General features: G+C 51.2%; 1 protein-coding gene across 2 annotated transcripts; it reads left to right on the top strand.

Moving 5' to 3' along the window:
* Positions 1-3,906: 3,906 nt before the first annotated feature.
* On the top strand, positions 3,907-21,242 carry TIMM44 (translocase of inner mitochondrial membrane 44). Of its 2 annotated transcripts, XM_024560913.4 has the most exons (13): positions 3,907-4,040; positions 5,708-5,809; positions 8,153-8,323; positions 9,297-9,377; positions 10,134-10,262; positions 12,013-12,152; positions 12,449-12,534; positions 13,147-13,239; positions 13,345-13,469; positions 14,871-14,921; positions 19,591-19,680; positions 20,397-20,507; positions 20,837-21,242. In XM_024560913.4, the coding sequence occupies exons 1-13, from the start codon at positions 3,996-3,998 to the stop codon at positions 20,954-20,956; spliced, it is 1,344 nt and encodes a 447-aa protein (XP_024416681.2). In that variant the 5' UTR covers positions 3,907-3,995; the 3' UTR covers positions 20,957-21,242. The 2 variants fall into 2 exon arrangements, with proteins under 2 accessions (XP_024416681.2, XP_024416682.2); XM_024560914.4 differs by lacking the exon at positions 20,397-20,507.
* The last annotated feature ends 206 nt before the right edge of the window (positions 21,243-21,448 follow it).

The raw sequence follows: 21,448 nt of genomic DNA, 5'->3' as shown, positions 1-21,448 counted from the left end.
CCCCTATGTGATCTCCATTTCTGTGATTCTGTTCCTGTTCTAGTTTGCTTCAATTTTTTTTTTTTAGGTTTGGTTATTAATAGCTGTGAGTTTGTTGTCATTTTACTGTTCATATTTTTTATCTTCTTCAATTTCTTAGATAAGTCCCTTTAACATTTCATATAATAAGGGCTGAGTAATGATGATCTCCTTTAACTTGACCTTATCTGAGCAGCGCTTTTTCTGCCCTTCCATTCTAAATGATAGCTTTGATGTATAGAGCAATCTTGGATGTAGGTCCTTGCCTTTCATGACTTGGAATACTTCTTGCCAGCCCCTTCTTGCCTGCAAGATTTCTTTTGAGAAATCAGCTGATAATCTAATGGAAACTCCTTTGTAGGTAACTGTGTCCTTTCCTCTTGCTGCTTTTAAGATTCTCTCCTTATCTTTGATCTTGGGTAATGTAATTATGATGTGCCTTGGTGTTTTCCTCCTTGGGTCCAACTTCTTTGGGACTCTCTGAGCTTCCTGGACTTGCTGAAAGTCTATTTCCTTTGCCAGATTAGGGAAGTTCTCCTTCATTATTTGTTCAAAAAGTTTTCAATTTCTTGCTCTTCCTCCTCTACTTCTGGCACCCCTATAATTCGGATGTTGGAACATTTAAAGAAGTCCTGGAGGTTTCCTAAGTCTCTTCTCATTTTTTTGAGTTCTTGTTTCCTCATTCTGTTCTGGTTGAATGTTTCTTTCTTCCTTCTGGTCCACACCATTGATTTGAGTCCTGGTTTCCTTCCCGTCACTGTTGGTTCCCTGTACATTTTTCTTTATTTCACTTTTCATAGCCTTCACTTATTCCTCTAATTTGAGACCATATTCAACCAATTCTGTGAGCATCCTGAGTACTAGTGTTTTGAACTGTACATCTGATAGGTTGGCTGTCCACTGCTTAGTTGTATTTTTTCTGGAGCTTTGATCTGTTCTTTCATTTGGGCCATTGTTTTTTGGTTTTTTGTTTGGTTTTTTTTGTCTCCTCGCACCTGTCCTGTAGTAAGGGGTGGAGCCTTAGGTGTTCACCAAGGTGGAGCAACCCATGTGGTGTGTTGTGATGCTGTATCTGGGGGAGGGGTCCGAGAGGGAATGATGCTGCTTGCTCTGCTCTCTGCTGGTTTTCAGTCTCTTCCCCCGCTACCCACAATCAAATTGGGCCCTTCTGGTGCTGATTCCCGGGTGGGTGGATTTTTGTATATTCTAGGACTCCAACGAACTCTCCTGTAAGACTGGGAGTTTCTCCCACTGCTGCAATCCCCACAGGTGTTTTCAGTCAGAGGCTTTGAGGCTTTATTTCCCCTTGCTGGAGCCCTGGGTTACTCGGTCTGTCTCATTCCCCAGTTGCTCCTCCCAGTTAATCTGCATGCAAGTGTGGAAATGCCCACTCTGCCAGTCGTCACCTTGCCTCAAGTCCTCTCTGCCCGGCTGCCCGTCTCTGCCCCTCCTACCGGTCTGGGCGAGTGTTTCTTCTTTAACCCCATGGTTGTTGGACTTCCATACAGTTTGATTTTCTGTCAGTTCTGGTTGCTTTTGGTTTTAAACTTGTTGTCCTTCTTTTGGTTGTGCCAGGAGGCACAGTGTGTGCCTCCATCTTGGCCAGAAGTCTGCAATTCTTTTCCAAATGGTTTAGCAAAACAGACGTTTTTTGTTCCTCGATTTACAGTGGGGTTATGTCCTGATAAATCCATCATAAATTAAAAATGCCTTAGGTTGAAAATGCACTTAATACACCACACCTACCTAACATCACAACTCAGCCCAGCCCACCCCACTGTGACCATGCTCAGAACACTTACATTAGCCTCTGGTTGGGCAAAATCCTCTTGCAGCTGCTGCTGCTGCTGCTGCTGCTGCTGCTGCCTAGCATGGGAGAGTATCTGACTGCGTATCGTTAGCCTAGGACAAGATCCAAATTCAAAATTCGAAATATGCGTATCCCATTTGTACCATTGTAAAATCAAAAACCTTAAGTTGAACCATCAAAATTGGAAGCCATCTGTGTATATTTATATAAATATGTTTGTATATAAATAGATGTACAATACAGAATGCTAAAAACAAGTGTGGCTAGGTGAAGGGTATATGAATGTTTATTATACTATTCTTGCAACTTCTTTGTAGCTTTTAAATTTTTCAAAATAAGGAGGTGGGAAAAACAAACCACTCTCACTCCTCCACATATGCTTCTCAAGCTGTTACCATTTCACATACTACTCACAGCAAAGATCCCTGGAAGGAGTCTATGCACACTCCATGTGCTGATTAAATGTTTAATAATTGGCCCTCAAAACAAACCAAAAAGCTCTGTCAATTTCTGTGGTGTAAATACTCCCAGCATGGCCAATTTCAAACTACTAATGTGGCACCAATTAGACACAGAATTGGTAAGCAGTGCATGCAGCAGCATAACATCATAGAGTGTTTCCAGCATACAGATGTGATATATGTAAACAGCCTCAGCAGTGTATATAGTAACATGTAGTAAAATAATTAGGAAGTGTTGAGTTTTGAGTATTCATTACCTTTGTTTTAATATAATTCATTTGATCATAAGTTTATACAATCAATTTTTAAGTAATGTCTGTGTTTAGCAACTGGCTCCAAAATTCTAAAAATTTGACAGTTGTTTCTCACCAGCCAGTACAGGCTGGCTCCAGCACATCCCTGTAAAAACAAAAACAAAAAACAAAAACTCAACCACTGAAACCTGGCTTCCGCAGCACTTTTCAACCAAAACCCTCTTGCTCGCCCCACTAAGGACCTCCATATTGTAAAATTCAAAGGATGATGGATACAGTTCTGGCCTGGCCTGCATTGCCTGAATTCTTTGCAGCATTCAGTACCGCTTACCCCACCTACCTTCTCCAAGGCCCTCCCGGTTTTCTTCCTACCTGTTGACAAGTCCTTTAAGGGCTATTCTTCCTCCTTCTTACCTTTGACCCTTTGATATGCCAGTTTGACACATTCTCCATGGGTGCCCTTGTCTAGCTCCATGGTCCCAACTACAACTAAGAAGCCCAGATCTTCTCAGCTAGTTTGCTCCTCTTGGAATGAAGATATTTCAAAGACAGAGTGGAGTCCACTCCCCTTGCTCCCACCATGAGGAGGAGCTCCGGAGGGACAGCGAACGCAGAGGAATGTCTGTTCACTTACTTTCAAGTTCCTTATCACAATTTAATAATGTAAAAGACTTAAGTAGGGCAAACGCAGCATACATTAACTCCCCCAAGTAGTAGCTGGGTGCTGACAGGACACAGGCCAAAGCTTCTTTAATGCAAGGTGTGTCACTTCACACTGAACCGATGGAGGGAGGAATGACCCACACCAGCCTGGTCTCAGCTTCCCCTTTCTGTTTGGACCAAAACTATCAGGAGCATTCCCAAAGTGCTGTATACTAAAGTGGGCTCATTCGCTCATGTTCTTGGAGCACCTCAATTACCCGCCTGGTAGTCACTGTCAGTCAACCAGTCCTTGGAGTCGATCACTATCCGGCCGGTTCACTGGCGGGCCAATCAGTCACAATCCGACTGAATCTGTTCTTGCGGTGGGTCGTTCTGTCTACCAGTTCTTCCCGCCACGGGAACTGTGCGCGCTCGCAGAGAAATCACCGCTCGTTCCAAATCCGAGCCTTCAGGCTCTGTCCCTTCGTAGCCTTACCCAATCATAGGGCTCTGCCTCACAGGAGTTCCCGCCCTCCGGATTAGAAACAGTTACCAGCCTCGCTAGATCCAAATCTTGTACTATCAGACGCCTAGCTCTCCAGGAATTTTTCGCCTCCATTAGGCGTCACCCCTATCGGAGACCTCTCTCCAGGGCCCGCCTTCGTTGGGAGTTCTACCCAATCTGAGAGCTTTTCTCCCCTCAACCCCGGCCCCAGGGCCTCTGGCTTTTCTTAGGCCTCCGGTGTTCCAAGCAGACACAACGGATGACGCCATCAAGCCGCGCGGAAAGGTTACGCGGGATCTTCCAATATGGCGGCGGCGGTCCTCAGGAGAGGCTGGTGCTGCTGCCCGCTGGTGAGCAGATCCGTGGGGGCGGGGGTGGGGAAGGAGGCCCGCTTTAGGGAGTTCTCGGCCCACGACCTTTAGGCCCTCCTTCTCCTCAGGCCTTTGGCCCCGTCAGCCCTTCCCTGGTCTCGGCGAGACGCTTGGGATCGTCTCGTTTGGTCAGCGGAGGCCGGGACAGGGGACTCCGAGCGAGGCCTGAACGCAGGCGCCGAGCGTGACGGGCTGGGGCAGCATTGCGCGCGGCTGGGCTGGAGAGGATTGCTGCCCCACGCCTCCTGGTCAGATCTCACGGGGTTGACGCCTAGTGGAGAAAAAGTAGCGAGGAGAAGACAAAAACCGTGACAGTTATGGCTCACGTTTATATGCCAGGTGCTCTACCGAGAGCATTTCCTGTATTGCCTCTCCTACCCGCCCGTGGGAGGTAACTCTTGCCCTAGTTAAGAACTGTCTCAGATTTGCTATGGGAGGTAGGCGTGTAAAATTCACTTAAAAATAGTACTTTATGTTGTTGCTTATCAACCAGGTTAATCAACCTGCCCACAGTCTCGGAGCTAGTGGGGTGGCAGACCCCCGTCCAAAGCCGAGGTCTTTGTGACTCCAGAGGAAGTCTGGAGGAAGGAAAATAATTCATTGTCATCTGAGTGCTGGGAGAAGGAAGTTGTCTTTGACCCTGGACTGATTTTTTTCTTGACTGTTGCCTTGAGTCAGCGTGTAGAGGTTGAATTTGCATGTGTTTGAGGGAACCATCCTCAGAGTTAGTCTGTTACGGGATTTTTGTCCCAAGTTAGACAGCTGTCATCTTCTGTTTCAGGCTGCTGAAGTCAGTGGGTCCAGGATCCAGGAGTGTAGGCACGTAGAGAAGTCAAACAAGTTATTTAATTTAAACTCCCAAGCGTTAACTCTAGAACAGCTATAGGAGATCATGGCATCTGTTTAAGTTTAGGATGTTTCCTAGGGCGTGAAACAGGGAGACGAAAGGCCCAGGGAATGTGGAATTGGAAGGCTGGTTCTATCAGGTCATTGACCATTAATGTGCCTGGCTCTGTGCTGGGTGCCGGGATGCAGCATTGAACAGGACCTGCACAGGCCCATCTCTCATGGAGCTTAATTATTTGATAAGAGACGAAATGATTCACACATGAGGTTAGCAGCATCTTTGCCTGAGTTGCCCTGCTTTCAGCCTGACCCTGGACAAGGACATGGTAGGTTTATTCCAGGGTTGTGCCTGGTACAATAAGTTATCGGTGTTTGCCTCTCAATGCTCAGGTCTCTGGTCTTACAAGGCCAGCAGAACTAGGGTGGGCTTGTGAGAAAGACTGCTTGCCACCAGTATTAAGGCTCAGCCTGCCTCAATAGTTTTCAGACTCAGGAATTAAATTGGGGATTTATCTTTGTTCCACCATAGGTCGCATTTTCTGGGACCCATCTGTTTCCCCCTGTTCAGAGGCAGAAGGGATGATATGGGCCCTGGAGGTGGAGATACAATGTTTTCTCTTTCCACCAGATTGCACTGGCTTCTTAGACTTTGGGAAGATTGTAGAGTGTTCAGCAAGCTATAGGCATATGGTAAAAATTGGCAAATGAGTCTCAGGTGACTCCTGTTTTTTAGTGTGGCCTACTTACTTCCTAGTCACTCTCTTACCTGAATGGATCTTTCTCATTTCTCCCCCAATTAGAGATGCCTTGGCAGTGGAGTCCAGTTTCTATCCAGCTACAACCTTGTGTCACTACCCCGTGGTACCTATCAGTTACGCCGGCCAGATAGAGAGCTGCCCCTGGTGAGTAACTCAGGAAATGAGCAAGCAGACAGGAGGGGGAACCCTGAAAACTTAGGACCAGCTGACAGGAGAGGGCTACAAGATATTGCCCATGCTGCCAGTAACATCTGATTGGCAGGCATTCCGTGTCCAAGGCTTTTGCAGTTACACAGCCTGGTATGCCTGGTTCTCTCTGTATCCCCAGAAGTGCTGAGCATGGTTCAGGATAGGAACCCTCACAGTGTAGCACGTTGTAAGGCATCCCCTGTGTCTTCTACCAGTGGGTCCTTCATGGAACAAGGCTATTCCCTTTTCTTGGTGACTGCCCTATAAGTGCTTAAGCAGAGTGATCCAACATAGCCTGGGGCTCAGCTTCCCAGGCTACCTCTTCCCAGCCTTTATGTTGTTCCTGACAGGTAGCATTTTCTAGAGCTTTTGCCCTCCCCATTACCTCTCTTTAACCATGGTTCTGTGGGTGCCTCACTGCCACAAGAGGAAAGCCCACCACCTGCTACCCTTCCCCAGTCTGCAGTGGGGGGCCCACACTCCTTTTCCAGCCTCATCTCAGCTGTGTCCGTGCAGGCAGCTAGGATCTGGGCCTGCCTGTCTCACTGAGGCTTCATCTTCCAGATCCTCTCCTGGGACTGATCCAGGCATAGGATAGGCTCCATGGCCCATCCCCTTAATTGTCCAGTCCCACTGACCCACCTACAGTTTGCAGCACCTGAATGAGTAGCAGGGCTACTGCAAGGTGGCATGGTCCCTAATAGCGTTAGAGTTCGGAGTCCCCTGGAGAGAAAGTCTGGTCAGGGTGCATCAGGAAAAGAGGGCAGTCTGCTGGCAGCAGGCCTGGATGCCCCTCTTGTGGAGTAGACCCTGGGCCTGTTGAAACTTTACTTTGGGGCTTGATGGGTAGGGAGGCAGCAGCTCTTCAAACCGGTAAAGTGGGCCCACAACCATGGTGGAGTGCCCAGCACAGTATGGGGAGTGGTGGGAGCAGCTGAACACACACAGCCACTTCACTGTGACTTGACTCTCTCGTGGTCACTCCTGATGCATTCTCTTGCTCTCAGTACATAGGTGCCAAAGCAGGGGTCTAAAACAGGCTCTAGCTGACCCCAAAGCCTATGTCTTTTTTTTTTTTTAATTGATTTTAGAGAAAGAAAGGGGAGAGAGAGATAAAGAGAATGAAATGCTGATTTTTGTTCAACTTATTTATGATGCGTGCTAACTGGGGAATGGAACCTGCAACCTCTGTAGCCTTGGCACATCAGGACGATGCTCTGCTAATTGAGCTATCCGGCTGCAGCCTGTGTCTTGAGCAGTCTATGGCACTGGTACTTGTACCTGGAGCGGGCCTCTTCTGGCCTCTGGGTGTGTTGGGTTTTCTGGTGGAGGGGAACTCTGAGCTTGAGCTCTTGGTGATTGTGATCCTGTGGGCTGAGAGAGGGAGGTTTGGACCACTCCCCAGGCCCTTCAGTGACATAGAAGTTCCGACTGGGGACTTGGTAGTGGCTCCCAAAGAAGAAGTTACCTGGCCCCAAAAGCCCGGGGAGCAGGACCTTATGCCAGCTTCTTTGGAATGAGGGGCCACAGAGTCCTTTCAACTCCAGTCCTGGGGCAAGGGCCCCTTTGGTGTTGACCTTGACCTTGGGCGAGCATGTTAGAATCCTCATGACGATTCCAGGCTGCACCTGTTTTTTGTTGAATGTTTCCTCTGTTGGAAAAGGAGCCTGGCATTTTGTTGTTTTTAATAGACTTTTTTTCAAGTTTTAGATTTACAGAAAAATTGAGCAGAATGTACAGAGTTGCCATATACCTCCTCTCCCCATCAATACACAGTCTCCCTATTGTTCACATCTTGCATTAGAGTAGGACGTTTGTTACAACTGATGAGCCGATATGGATACGTTATTATTAACTGAAGTCCATAGAGCACACATTAGGCTCACTCTCTGTGTTGTACATTCTGTGAGTTTTAACAAATACAATGATGTGTATCCACCAGTATGTTATACAGAATAGTTCCATTGCCTCAGTAATCCTGTGCTCTGCCTCTTTATCCCAAATCCCAACCTGTGGCAACCACTGATCCTTTTACTGCCTCCATAGTTTTGCCTTTTTCAGAATTTCATACAGTTGAAATCAGACTGGCCCCTTTCACTTAGTGACTTGCTTTTAAGGTTCCTCCATGTCTTATCATGGGTTAGTATCTTATTTCTTTTCATTGCTGAATAATATACTTTGTTGTCTGGGTGCCTCACGGATTATCACCTGTTGCCTTTTAAATTATCTTCATTGTTAAACCTATAGAAACAGAAAGGAGAAAATTAAAAATTCTTTATTGCTTTTACATTTTTTCAGTCCAAATACTATTCTTCTGGAAACAGAAAAGGCTTTCTCTCAGGCTTGCTAGATAATATCAAACAAGAATTAGCCAAAAACAAAGAAATGAAAGAAAGTATAAAAAAATTCCGAGACGAGGCCCGGAAGTTGGAAGAGTCAGACGCGCTCCAGGAAGCCAGAAGGAAATACGTGAGTCTCTTTGCTTCGAGTCTCCCTTGCTGAGACACTTGCCTTCAGAGCTGGGTCCCAGACAGTACGGAGCTCAGTGCTGGTGCAAAGGGGGTCAGCGGCTTGTGAGGAGGTGAGGTCACTCACTGAGGACAGCTGCCCAGGCTCAGCCCTCCAGTTCGGCCCTGCGACATGGCATCACCCTCTGTGCCCCATCTGCGCAGGCCTCTGGGAACCTGTGAGAAACACAGGGCCTCAGAGCCCACTCTGCCTGCGGAGTCAGAATCTGAGTCCCCACTGGCCCCTGTGACCCCTTGAGCACTGAGTTCGAGGTGAGCTGCTCCCGAAAGCCTCCTGGTCCTGGTCCACTCGGTCAAATGGGTACTGGTGCAGTTACTAACTGCCACTGCCACCTCTTACCAAGTAGCTGCCAAGTGCCCACCACTGTGCATGGGGGCACACACACTGGCCACGTTCCTTGGTGTTTGTTCTCTTGGCTCCCCTCCCAGGCTGAGTGCAAGCCCTGTTCCCTCTGAGTGTCCCCAAGCCTCTCACATGGCTGTAACCACCTGTGAGGGGATTCCACCCAATGGAACATCATCCTTCCTTGGGGGTCCTTTGGGGACAGAGCAGGCTGAGGTTGGGTGAGGTGGCTAGGGTGTGGCAGACGCCACAGCAGCCTGTGACTGCATGGAGGGCAGGGTGGGGCAGGAGAGTGCTGAGGAGCTGGTAGGCAAGACCACCTCCTGCCGACCAGGGAGATGCTGGGCCGGGGTGCTTGTGCTCAGGAGGGTCTTGGTTGTCCTTCAGCTGCTGAGACCCACAGGCCAGGCAGTGGGACAACAAGGGGCTCTTGGGGTTGGGAAGAGGGAGACAGCATGGGGGGGGGGGCGGTTTGAGGAGGAAGGAGCTGCTGAGAAAATGCTTCTTTGGCCCTTTGGCTACCTGATAACTACTGTGTGGTAACAAAAGGAACCAACATCCTTTACTATAGAAAACCATTGAATCCGAAACTGTGCGGACGAGTGAGGTGATCAAGAAGAAGTTGGGGGCTATCACCGGCACTGTGAAGGAGGTAATGGCCTCTGGGTCCCCTCAGTTTCCTGGTAACAGCTCCTGGGGCCCATCTGTGCCTCACTTCTGAAGAGGACAGTGGTGCTGGCAGCCCTGGATGAGCAGGCGTGGGTCAGGGCTGGGTGGCTAACAAGGGGAGAGCCAGCCTGGCCTGGAAGCTTCCAGAGTTCAAATATTCAACCCCTGAGAAAGGGGGGGAAGTCAGACTTGCCCATCTGCAGGGCAGTTTACTCCTTAAGTTAGAAGTGGGTGGCTCACCAGCCAGGACACTAGGATAAAGTGAGGGTTTTTTGCACTGCCTAAAAATAGAAGGAGTGAGGACAGCTTTCCCCCAGGAGAGGGTGGATATGGGAGTGAGACCCCCTGGGTGGTGTGAGAGCTTTTCTTCTTGTTGCTTCTGTTATTGTGGGCAGGAGAAGAGGGTCAGGTCTTTGTAGAGTCTGGGCCCAATCCTGGGCCACCTCACCTTTCTTACCCCTGCTCCTGGACTCCTGCTCCTGTGGCATCCTGTGAAGAATCCAGGCTCCTTCCCATTCTGGGAAAGGCCAGTTGACCAGGGTCCAACACCCCAGAAACTGTAGGCAGCATTCTTGAACATGTATGCCTGAGGCCTTGGGGCCTCAGGAGCCAGATGAGTTCAGAGTGCTGGTTTCCGCTCACCCTTTGGAGGCCAAGAACTGGCCTTAGTTCCGGGGGAGCTCCTGTGGGTCCCTGAGGGAGCCTGCACTGCCACCTTCACCCTTTTCTGTCTCAGTAGAGTCTGGACGAAGTCAGTAAAAGCGACCTTGGCCGGAAAATCAAGGAGGGTATGGAGGAAGCAGCCAAGACCGCCAAACAGTCAGCTGAATCCGTGTCAAAGGGTGGGGCCTTCAAAGCCCTCTCCCAGGTGAGTTAGATGCTGGGGCCTGTGGCTGAGGATACTCTGGGCTCTGGCCCTTTCTGAAGCTGAGAGCAGAGTTCCCCCCTTGGAGCTCAACCTCAGAGAGCGCTGGCTGCACTAAGGGGGTGCAGTGGTGCTGTGAGGAGAGTCCGCCCAAGGTCCTGCTCCCTCCTGGCTGGGTGGCCTTGGGCAAGTCACAGCCCGTAGGGGGCTGCAGGTTGATACGCCGAGAGCCTCTTGCCCACTCTCAGCTGCCAACACCCTGAGCTTAGGCCCATAGCCCAGAGGTCCGTCGTGCTGAGGGTGACTCGAGGTCCAGAACTCATCCCAGTAACGCATGTTGGACCTTAGCACACGGCAGGCCCTCTACTGGCCGTGGGAGCCATAGGAGTAAAAATCCAAGTTTCTACTCTCAAAGGGTTTTAGGACAGGGAAGGGGACAGGCAGTTCCTGAGTGACATGTGACAGGAGCACACAGGGAAGGGGCTGCAGTCAGAGGGAGCAGGTCCTGCAAGCACCACCAGCCTGGGGTACACCCCACAGCCTGGCATAGCTGGGATGACTGCAGGGGTCAGAGGGAGGCCAAGGCAAAGTAGAGACCACTGGCATGGCCCTGTAGGCCACTCAGAGGACCTCTGGTTTCCTCCCAAAAGTGAAAAGGAGCTGAAGAAAGGATACAGGCAGAGCTTGGAGATACTGCAGGCTCAGCTCCAGCCCATTGCACTAAAGTGAGAACCACAGTAAAGCCAGCCACTGAAATGTTGTGGTTTCCCAGGGCATATAAAAGTAATGTTGCACTATGCTGCAGTCTGTAAGCTTGCAATAGCATTATGTCTAAAACACAGTGTACATACCTTAATTTAAAATGCTTGAGCCCTGGAGGTTGCAGGTCAGTGGGTTAAGCACTGGCCTGGGAACCTAAAGGTTTCCGGTTCGATTCCTAGTCAGGGCAGTTGCCTGGGTTGCAGGCCAGGTCCCCAGCCCAGGGCATGTGAGAGGCAACCATCTATATATCTCTCCTTGTCTTTCTCCCTCCTTTCCCTTCTCTTTAAAAGTAAATAAATCTAAACCAACTAAAAATAGTTCTTTGCTAACAAAAAATGCTACCCATTCTCTGAGCCCTCAGCAAGTTACCATCTTTTTGCTGGCAGAGGGTCTCACCTTGATATAGTAAAAAAGCAGTGTCTGTGGCCGCAGTAAAATTAGGAGTGCCTGTACTGGGTGTGGGAGAGGCACAGCCATCCTGTCTGGGCTCTGGCAATGGCACAGAGGAGACCTGAGAGTGTCTTGAGAGGCCCTGATGCGGCTGCCTTTGGCATGGGGGGGGGGCGGGTTGCGAGGATGGGTTCCAGAGATTTGGGAAGGGTGGCCCACACACTCAGTCCACTTTAATGGGAGTATGGGGCACTGGTAGAACTTAGGATGCCTTGGGTTCCAGGGAGAGTGGGGTTGGTCTTGAATCTGAGGGTCACTTGGGGGCAGGGGAGGTACGTCTGCTGCTCCTGGATTGGGGGGGTGGGGCGGAAGTCAGGCAGAACTGGGACCTCCCTGCTGTTGCCCTGCACCAGTCCAGATGAGGGCTCTGGGCCAGGTGACCAAAAGACCTGGGGAAAGCAAGGCCCCAGAGTGCCATAGGCCCAAGTTCAGGGTTCACAGCAGGCACCCCCTTACTCCAGGCACAGTCACACCAGCTGTTACTGGTCTGGGGGTATCATGAAGGTCCCTAGTACCCACCCTGAGCTTTATTCTCCTCTAGGGGGTGGAGTCAGTGAAAAAGGAGATCGACGAAAGTGTGCTGGGCCAGACTGGACCATACCGCAGGCCCGAACGGCTCAGGAAAAGGAAGGAGTTTGCTGGAGAGAAGTTCAAGGAAGAGAAAGTGTTTGAGCCCAATGAGTAGGTACCAGGCTGAGTGGGGATCCCTTCACTGCCTCCCTTTCAGGCTCCCAAAAGTCCCACCCAAGTCAGTTAATCAAGTTTGTTTCCTGCTTCAGGTTACCTGGCTCTCCTGAGAGAATTTGGGGGAGAGTAGGTGGTGGGAAGGGGAATAGAGAAGGCAGGAAGCTGAGAGATGAGGGCAGGGTCGCCTCAGCCCCTGAGCTTGGGCCATCCTGCTGTCCCCTCCCTGCAGCAGTGGGCCCAGACCCAGTGGTTCCCCAGCTGCTGCTCACTGGCTGCCCCATCTTCCCCAGGGAGGCCCTGGGGGTCGTGTTGCACAAGGACTCTAAGTGGTATCAGCAGTGGAAGGACTTCAGGGACAACAATGTGGTGTTCAACCGTGAGTGTTCACATTGCTGACACTTGGCTCACAGCAAGGTCGTGACAGGGGATACTTACTGAGCACTCCTAGGGCTCTGGGCACAAGCCAGACCCCCATTTTATAGAGGAGACTGGGGTCAGAGAGCACCACTCATGGTTACCCAGTGAGTGGCCGGTGGGCGGGCACGTTGCTCTCGGGGCTGGTGGCCACAGCAGGGTGGCCAGGTGCAGTGGCTGTGCATTCCGAGAGATGCTTCCTCATCAGGGAGGACTGGAGGACAGGAACCCTGGTGCATGTAGAGCCAGAGCCTGCTCAGGCCCTGGAATTCTGTGCTCTTGCTGGGGTGGTGGTCTTCCCAGATGCTGATAGAGGGTGGGGCCAAGCCACCTAGAGGCCTGAGTTTCCTAGTTTGCACATTCCCTGAGGCTCGCAGTTGAGCAGCCTCTGTAGCCCCTGAGGCCAGTTGGCCCCTGACTCCATGCCCAGCTGAGGAAGCCGGCTCAGAGAGGTCCTCTCACTTACCCAGCCTCTGTGTGGAGCAGTTGTGCAGGGCCACAAGGTGCTCCCAGAAGTCAGGGGTAAGAGGTATATTTCCAGAAGGGAGCCCTGACCCCTACTCCTCTCCTACAGGGTTCTTCGAGATGAAGATGAAGTATGACGAGAGCGACAACACATTCATCCGAGCCTCCCGAGCACTGACAGACAAGGTCACAGATTTGCTGGGTGAGTAGGTGGCTCCAGGACATCCCACCCCACACCCACACCCCTGGGCCTGCAACAGGGTGGGGTTCCTGCCCCTCTGCCCACTCCTGCCTTGGCTGCCCCCAGGAGGCCTGTTCTCAAAGACAGAGATGTCAGAGGTGCTCACGGAGATCCTGCGTGTAGACCCCGCTTTCGACAAGGAGCGGTTCCTGCAGCAGTGCGAGAGTGACATCATCCCCAACGTCCTGGAGGTGGGTGCCGGACCCAGAAGGCCACTCCTTGGGGCCCTCACTGCCCTGCCTCTGGGGTACCACCAACCTTGAGACCAGACTGGAAGTTCTTCTAGGGATGTTGGGCCAAGGGGGTTGTTTTCTCAGCAGAGGTAAACTTTAGTCTTCAGAGCCTGAGCACCCCCACTCCTGGGCCCTGTCCATCGAAGTACCTCTGAGATGGCACCTGTTGCCTGTGACCCCTTCTGTCCCAGCAGTAGTGGCTCCAACCCATAGTGTGGGTCTGCCTCTGGGACCGAGTAGCTCTTCCCACCTCTTGTTTCCCCCACGTTCTCTGCCTGGAGCTGTTCCCTCATGGCTGCCAGCGCTCAGGTGTTTGTCTTCCAGGTGCCAGAGCCTTTCAGGAGTCAGGGAGAGGCTGTCTGGCCCTTGGGGCGAGACGTGAGGAGGGCCGTGGGGGTGCACAGAGCTCAGGCCAGACCCTCGGGCATGGGGGCAGGACCTAGGCCACTACCACAGCACGGGGCTCTCTGCCTTCTTCCCTCACAAGCCTCTCTGGGAACCCTGAATCCTATTTTCTGGTCCCCTGACCCCTCCATTCGGCTCAGAAATGAGGAGAGGGCCCTTGCTCAAGGTCCCACTTTTCATGAAGCCCCTGCCTGCCCAAAGCTGCCTTTTCTCTGCTCAACTACAGCTCCCAAGACATGGCTGAAGCCTCGGCAACCTCTAGCCCAGCCAGCCCAGGCCTTCAGGAGGCCCCTAGTAGGACAAAAGAAAAGCTCTTGACCCCAGGTGGATGCCGGCCCCTCTGCTGGCCCCCTTCCTCCTGCCAACCTCCATATGGTCCCCTCTCCCTCCTGACTGCCCGGGTCCCTCACGCCACCTTGGGCAGGGCTGGTCAGAGGCGGGAGTGGGGCGATTCGTGAGAGCAGCAGCCTAGGCTTTGGCAATGCCCTCTGGGGTGAGGGTAGCCTAGCACCTGGCCTCTCTGTAGTGTCCCACAGGCACCTGACCCTCCTCCCCTCTCTGGGCTCTTCCCAGATGCTCCCCAGACCCAGCCCTGACTCCAGGTTCCTATGGAAGCATCCCCACTCCCTTTCTTCTCCCTGGCCATCCAAAGTTTCATCGCCAGATGAGGCAGAAAGCTGCTTGTCACCTCCTTGGCTCAATGTCCCTGCCAGGGTGACAGCCTGGCATGCTGCCATCTTCGTCTTCCATCAGACCCTTGGGAACCCACCCTAGGCCACCCAGTAGTCACACCACAGGGGCTTTGCTCCCAGGGAACCCCCTGCTGCAGCCTGATTCAAGCCACACACACCCCCTTCCGTCCTCAACCAGAACCCACCGGCAGAGGGGAGGGTGGGGATGGGTGTCTACAGAGGAAAGGATTGTGTTTATGTTTTCTCATATTTCCCTTTTTAGGCCATGATTTCTGGAGAGCTTGACATTCTCAAAGACTGGTGCTATGAAGCTGTGAGTACCTTCTTTTTTTCTTTTTTAGGCCTAAAAAGCAATCACAGTTTGGAAATCTGATCAGATGACTAGTCTGGAAAGGCGATGACAGGGCCTGGTGTCCTGGTCAAATGGGGGGTTCTTACGTCTGACATGGTCTCCGGCACAGCCCCTTCTGCCCCTTACGCACATTTGCGCAGTAGACTGGGTGTCATGTAACCAACCCACAGGACTCGCCAGGACCCAGGTGGCTGGTCCTTCCAGACTAAACTCCTAGTCAAAGAATGGTCCTTCCAGCTCGCTCTTTCCTCCCTCACTTGGCCTAAAGGATGGCTTGGGCTGAGCCGGGCCTCCTGCTTTGTCATGCAGGACCCTTTCTCTGTCCTGACGCAGGTTAAGGAGGCTCATAGGGCAGAAGAATGATCCTGGTGAAGGTGTCTGAGTGAGATGAGGTTTCAGCGTGGCCTGTTCTGTTTCAGGTGGCCTTAAGTGATGTAAAGCAAGGCCTCATGGCCAGATGGGCTGGAGGCCCAGGGGTCAGATGGAAAGGGACAGTGATGCTTGGGTGCATTAGATGTTCTCCCAGAGCCCATGGGAGGCCCCAGTGGCCTGCTTAAGCTCCCTTTTGTGAGCAAGAGTTGTACTGTTGTCCATCTTGTGGGTACAGCGTGAACACAGAAGTGACGTTTCAGGATGCACACAGCGCTAGGTGAATTCGTTAGCTAGCTAGTCTTTCTTTGAGATCCCAGAACACAGATCAAAACAGACTGGAACCAGAAAAGATACTGGCATTTGTGCTGCCTGTCACATGCCAATCCCAATAAACAGAAACAGGGATCAAATATTTTATTATTTTTTTAAAATATATTTATTGATTATGCTATTACAGTTGTCCCATTTCCGCCCCTTCACTCAACTCTATCCTGCCCACCCCCTCCCTCCCACATTCCCCCCCCCCTATAGTTCATGTCCATGGGTCATACTTATAAGTTCTTTGGCTTCCACATTTCCTACACTATTCTTACCCTCCCCCTGTCTATTTTCTATCTACCATTTATGCTACTTATTCTCTGTACCTTTCCCCCCCTCCTCCTCCCACTCCCCTATTGATAACCCTCCATGTGATCTCCATTGCTGTGGTTCTGTTTCTGTTCTAGTTGTTTGCTTAGTTTTCTTTTGTTTTAGTTTTAGGTGTGTTTGTTAATAACTGTGAGTTTGCTGTCATTTTTACTGTTCATATTTTTATCTTCTTTTTTTTAGGTAAGTCCCTTTAACATTTCATATAATAATGGCTTGGTGATGATGAACTCCTTGAACTTGACCTTATCTGAGAAGCACTTTATCTGCCCTTCCATTCTAAATGATAGCTTTGCTGGATACAGTAATCTTGGATGTAGGTCCTTGCCTTTCATGACTTGGAATACTTCTCACCAGCCCCTTCTTGCCTGTAAGGTCTCTTTGGAGAAATCAGCTGACAGTCTTATGGGAAGTCCTTTGTAGGTAACTGTGTCCTTTCTCTTGCTGCTTCTAAGATTCTCTCCCTCTGTTTAATCTTGGGTAATGTAATTATGATGTGCCTTGGTGTGTTCCTCCTTGGGTCCAGCTTCTTTGGGACTCTGAGCTTCCTGGACTTCCTGGAAGTCTATTTCCTTTGCCAGATTAGGGAAGTTCTCCTTCATTATTTGTTCAAATAAGTTTTCAATTTTCTGTTCTTTCTCTTCTCCTTCTGGCACCCCTATAATTTGGATGTTGGAACGTTTCAAGATGTCCTGGAAGTTCCTAAGCCTCTCCTCATTTTTTTTGAATTCTTGTTTCTTCATTCTTTTCTGGTTGGATGTTTCTTTCTTCCTTCTGGTCCAAACCATTTATTTGAGTCCCAGTTTCCTTCCCATCACTATTGGTTCCTTGTACATTTTCCTTTGTTTCTCTTAGCATAGCCTTCATTTTCTCATCTGATTTGCAACCAAATTCAACCAATTCTGTGAGCTTCCTGATTACCAGTGTTTTGAACTGTGCATCTGATAGATTGGCTATCTCTTTGTTGCTTAGTTGTACTATGTCTGGAGCTTTGAAGTGTTCTTTCATTTGGGCCATTTTTTTTTGTCTTGGTGTGCCTGTTATGTAAAGGAGCGGAGCCTTAGGTGTTCGCTGGGGCGGGGTTTTCAATCAGAAGTTTGAGCCTTTTATTTCCCCAAGCGAGAGCCCTGGGTTGCCCAGTCTGCTTCGCTCCCCCACTGTTCCTCCCAGTTATCTATATGTGTGAATGTGGGGCCACAGGGTCTACCAGCCACCACCTTCTGGGGTCTGCTAGCTGTGGCCTGGCCTGCCCCATTCCACAATCCGCCACCTAGCTGGGTCCACCAGCCCCAGCCCTCCCGTGAGTCCTCTCTGCCCCGTCTGCCCATCTCCACCTCTCCTAGCCCCGGTCTCAGCCCCGCCTACGGGTCGGGAGGTCTCCTTGGTTGTGGGACTTCCATACACTTCAGTTTTCTGGAAGTTCTGGTTGTTTTTTGTTTGTAAATTGTTATTGTCCTTCTTTTGGTTGTGTGAGGAGGCACAGTGTGTCTACCTATGCCTCCATCTTGGCTGCAAGGATCAAATCTTAATGTGCACTTCATTCAGATGGCTGGTGATCTGAGAAGATGGTAGGTTTGTACCCTAATAGACCATCTTACATTTTCTTTCCAAACCAACATTTTTACAATGGAATAAACAAAGTGCAGTGAGGGGTTTGAAATTCAGGGAGAATTAGGTGAAAGAGACTGCAGCGTTCTTGTCCTGAGCTGTTAGCTGTTCCCAGAGCTGAGTGGTCCTCTCCCTAGAACACAATAACCCCGATGCCTTCACTTGTCCCCAGGCAGTAATCTCTTAGTGATGCCCCAGGAGCCAGGATGGGCCGTATCTGTAGTTTCTGAAACAAAAGCTTTAACATACGCATTACCTACTAGGCTTATTAACTACCTTAAACTAAAATTTTTCAACTCTTGAGACCCCTATCAAGATGTTGATGAATTTCCTACCCAGGGAGGAGCACTGGGTCCTGATGAGGCCCCAGTGCTCCCCAGGGTCAGGGCTTGGGGGCCCAGGGCTCCAGGCAATGCTAGGCTCTGAGGATCTGGTCAGGTGGAGCACACTGGTAGCCTCATCCCCTCAGGGTTCCTGTCTCCTCTGGCCACTTCCCCTCACCCCACTTGCTCCCTGACCTGTGTCTTCATGGGGTGTTTTCTGCCATCTTCTTTTTATTAAGAAACCCAGAAACACTTTTGACTGATTTGAGTCTGTACCAGCTACAATCAACTTGGAAAAAGCAGAGACATTGTCAGATTTGCTTTACTCCCTTTTGCTTTTTTGTTTTGTTTTGTTTTGTTTAGCTTTGGGGCCCTTAGGGCATGGCAGACTCCAGAGAGCTGCCGCTAGTGCCTTCAGAAATGCAGATGAAGCTGTAGCTGCTTCAGAGGTGGGAGTTATTTTAAAGAATTTATTTACTTTTAGAGAGAGGCGAATGGAGGGTGAATGAGAAAAAAACATCAATGTGTGAAAGATATATCAATTGGTTGCCTCCCACAGAGAGAGGGTAAGGGAGGGAGAAAAAGAGCACACCCCTAATCAAAGCAGTGATTCTTGTATTCATAGGCTGGCGCTCAGTCCACTGAGCCACACCAGCTAGGACCACAGAGAAAAGTGTTACCTTTAATGTCTTGGCTTGAGCGCTGGCCTGTGAACCAAAAGGTCGCCCGTTCAATTCCCAGTCAGGCCACATGCCTGGGTTGCAGGCCAGGTCCCTGGTTAGGGGTGTCCGAGAGACCTCGCATCAATTGATGTTTCTCTCCCTTTCTTTCTCCCTCCCTTACCCTCTCTCTACAAATGAATATATAAAATCTTAAAAAGTAAAATGTCATCTTTAAGAAACCTCACAGGAAGTAGGATGGGCACTATTGTTTTATCTTGGCAAATGAGTTATTTTGATAAAAGTAGATGCTATTGGAATGTCTTCCTTTGAGGTTGTCTGTTAAAATAATGAGGCTGCACACGTCCCAGAGCTACATTTTGGTTCTGGAAACAGGCACGAGGGGATTACGCATGTCATTTGGGGCGCCACTGTCCCTGTAGGAAGAACAGGTTGCCTGTGGCAGTCAGCTGCCTGCCTACGAGGGGCTAATCAGTGAGAAGAAGACAGTTTCAGAGCCACGCATGGGTTGGGGTAAATCCTAGAAAAAGTGTTTGATTCCAGGCCAAGACTTGGAGGGAGGTAAACATGAGGACATTTAAGATCAGCCAGCGAGGCTGCAAGTCTACCCTGCAAGTGCACTTCAGGTGGCTTTCCAGGGGAGCTGCCTGCTTCGCCGATGAATGCCACTCTCATTTGGCAGTCCTGACATGGCGCCATCTTTGTAATGAGAAGGAAGCGGGCCAGCAAATGGCGAGCAAATGGGCAACACCGGCCTCTGTGCTTAGAATCATGCTCCTGGCATAGCACACCACGCACCAGGGCCATTTCTGGCAGGTGCAAGAGTTGAAATCGGGAAACTCCGCCGCTGAGCTGCCTGCAGGGAGAGTGTCCCAGGATTCCAGCACCAGACCAGGGTGGGCAGGCGTTGGCAGGCGCACCAGCCCTCACCTGTGGCACAGTGTCGTGATGTGGCCTGGGCTTGGGTGGTCCTCTGACGGGCATTTTGGCCTCTTGTTGCAGACCTACAGCCAGCTGGCCCACCCGATCCAGCAGGCCAAGGCTCTGGGCCTCCAGTTCCACTCGCGTATCTTGGACATTGACAATGTCGACGTAAGTGCCTCTTCCCAAGTACCCTGGGGTTGGGAAGATGAATCGAGGGGGTGTGAGCTCCCCATCCCTGGAGGATTTCCAGCACAGGTGGGCATTTTGATTAAATGACCTCATGGGTCCATTGCAGTGAAAGGTTTCCATAGTCCTGTGGTTGGAATATTCTTAGACTAGTAGTGGGCCTAGGGGGTGCTGCACCCAGCCTTCAGGGCCCCCCGGGGTCCCCCAAGGTGGTGATATGCCTGCACCTTCACTGGGGAGTTCCAGGTTTTGTCAGGACTGCAGAGGCTGTTGCTTTCCTCCTTTTGGGGCTGAAGGCATGCCAGTGTCAGCTTCCCTTTCCCGCCTGTGTGCCAGGTGCCCAACTCTGTGAAGTCCAGAGGCCCTGCAGGGTCCCCAGTCTAGGGACCAAGGCTGCCAGGGTGTTGGGAGCCTGCATGGGTTCTCAGCAATTCAGACACTGCATCTCGTAGTAGAGGGCTTGGACTGGTGCATGGGAAGAGTCTCCTGGGAAATCCCTGCATGGAAACAGGCCAGCAGGAGGTGTCACCTGTGGGGGACTGATTGGGGTGGCTCCTCGGGGTCCCTCCAGTGGGATGAGTCGAGATGTTGAGGTGCTGAGCTCACTCCTGGCAGCACCCCAGGAAGCAGGGCGGGGGATTGGGTCTCCGCAGCAGGGGACTCTTCAGTGCCATCTGCCCTGTCGGCTCCCCCCGCAGTTGGCCATGGGCAAGATGATGGAGCAGGGGCCTGTGCTGATCGTCACTTTCCATGCCCAGCTGGTAATGGTGATCAAGAACCCCAAAGGCGAGGTGGTCGAGGGTGACCCGGTGAGTGAGTGGACCAGATAGGGCAGGCGGCCAGCCCAGGACCAGCTGGGTGGCAGTGGCCAGCCACCTGCACGGGTGGCAGTTCAGAGCCAGCAGGTTTTGTGACTGGGAAGGGATAGCAGGGTGGTGCCTCGAGAAGTCCCAGTGTCTGTATCGGGCCTGGTAGAGATCAGAAGGTGACTGACCTGTCCAGTTTCACCAAAGCCTAACTTTGAGCCTCTGCTCTGGACCCCAGGCCCAGGTCAACACCCAAACACTCCTCTGCCTGACAGCCTCATTCCACTCTGCCTCTCTCTGCCCTGGGCCCATCCCTATCCCCACTCTTGCAGGACAAGGTCCTACGCATGCTGTATGTGTGGGCACTATGCCGGGACCAGGATGAGCTTAACCCCTACGCGGCCTGGCGGCTTCTGGACATCTCCGCTTCCAGCACAGAGCAGGTCCTCTGAGCTCAGCGCCACAACGGGGACTCCAAGCTGTATCATGCAGGGCAGGTGCACAGCATGGGACCGATGGCCACCTATGGCAACAGACCTCTGGGGACAAGACTGTGGACTCTGGTCCACTCTGCCATAGTAGCTGCAGAACCAGCTGGGCAGGGAAGGGCCAGGGATTATGGAGGGCTGCTCCCCACAGTGCCTGCTCCTGCACCACCCTGTGCTGCACAGGGGCTGCTGGCAGGCAGGTCACCAAGGCACACAGGCCAGACAATGCCAAGAGGCCCTGGCCCAGAGACGACTCTGGGGGTGGGGGGGTGGGGCCCGTGGGCCACATCAGCCAGGCTGCTTTAACTCTATTTAAAAAAAACATTAACAGTGCTCTTATTATCCTGTTATGTATGCCTGAGATTTGGAAGTGATAATAAAAACCAAAGTGCAAGAGAGCAACTTGATGATCTGAGGTGGCTGTGCATGCTAGGTCACTGAAGGAACTGGGAACCT

Source organism: Desmodus rotundus, chromosome 9, assembly GCF_022682495.2.
Source record: "Desmodus rotundus isolate HL8 chromosome 9, HLdesRot8A.1, whole genome shotgun sequence".
NCBI classification, from domain to species: Eukaryota; Metazoa; Chordata; class Mammalia; order Chiroptera; family Phyllostomidae; genus Desmodus; species Desmodus rotundus.
This window is presented reverse-complemented; position numbering and strand designations above follow the sequence as displayed.

What these genes read in the sequence shown, in the direction of transcription:
- TIMM44 (XM_024560913.4), top strand. Translation starts at nt 3,996, where the DNA reads ATGGCGGCGGCGGTCCTCAGGAGAGGCTGGTGCTGCTGCCCGCTG. An exon ending in GCTGGTGCTGCTGCCCGCTG is followed by an intron (nt 4,041 to 5,707) that starts GTGAGCAGATCC and finishes TCCCCCAATTAG; the next exon opens with AGATGCCTTGGCAGTGGAGT. An exon ending in AAAGTGTTTGAGCCCAATGA is followed by an intron (nt 12,153 to 12,448) that starts GTAGGTACCAGG and finishes CATCTTCCCCAG; the next exon opens with GGAGGCCCTGGGGGTCGTGT.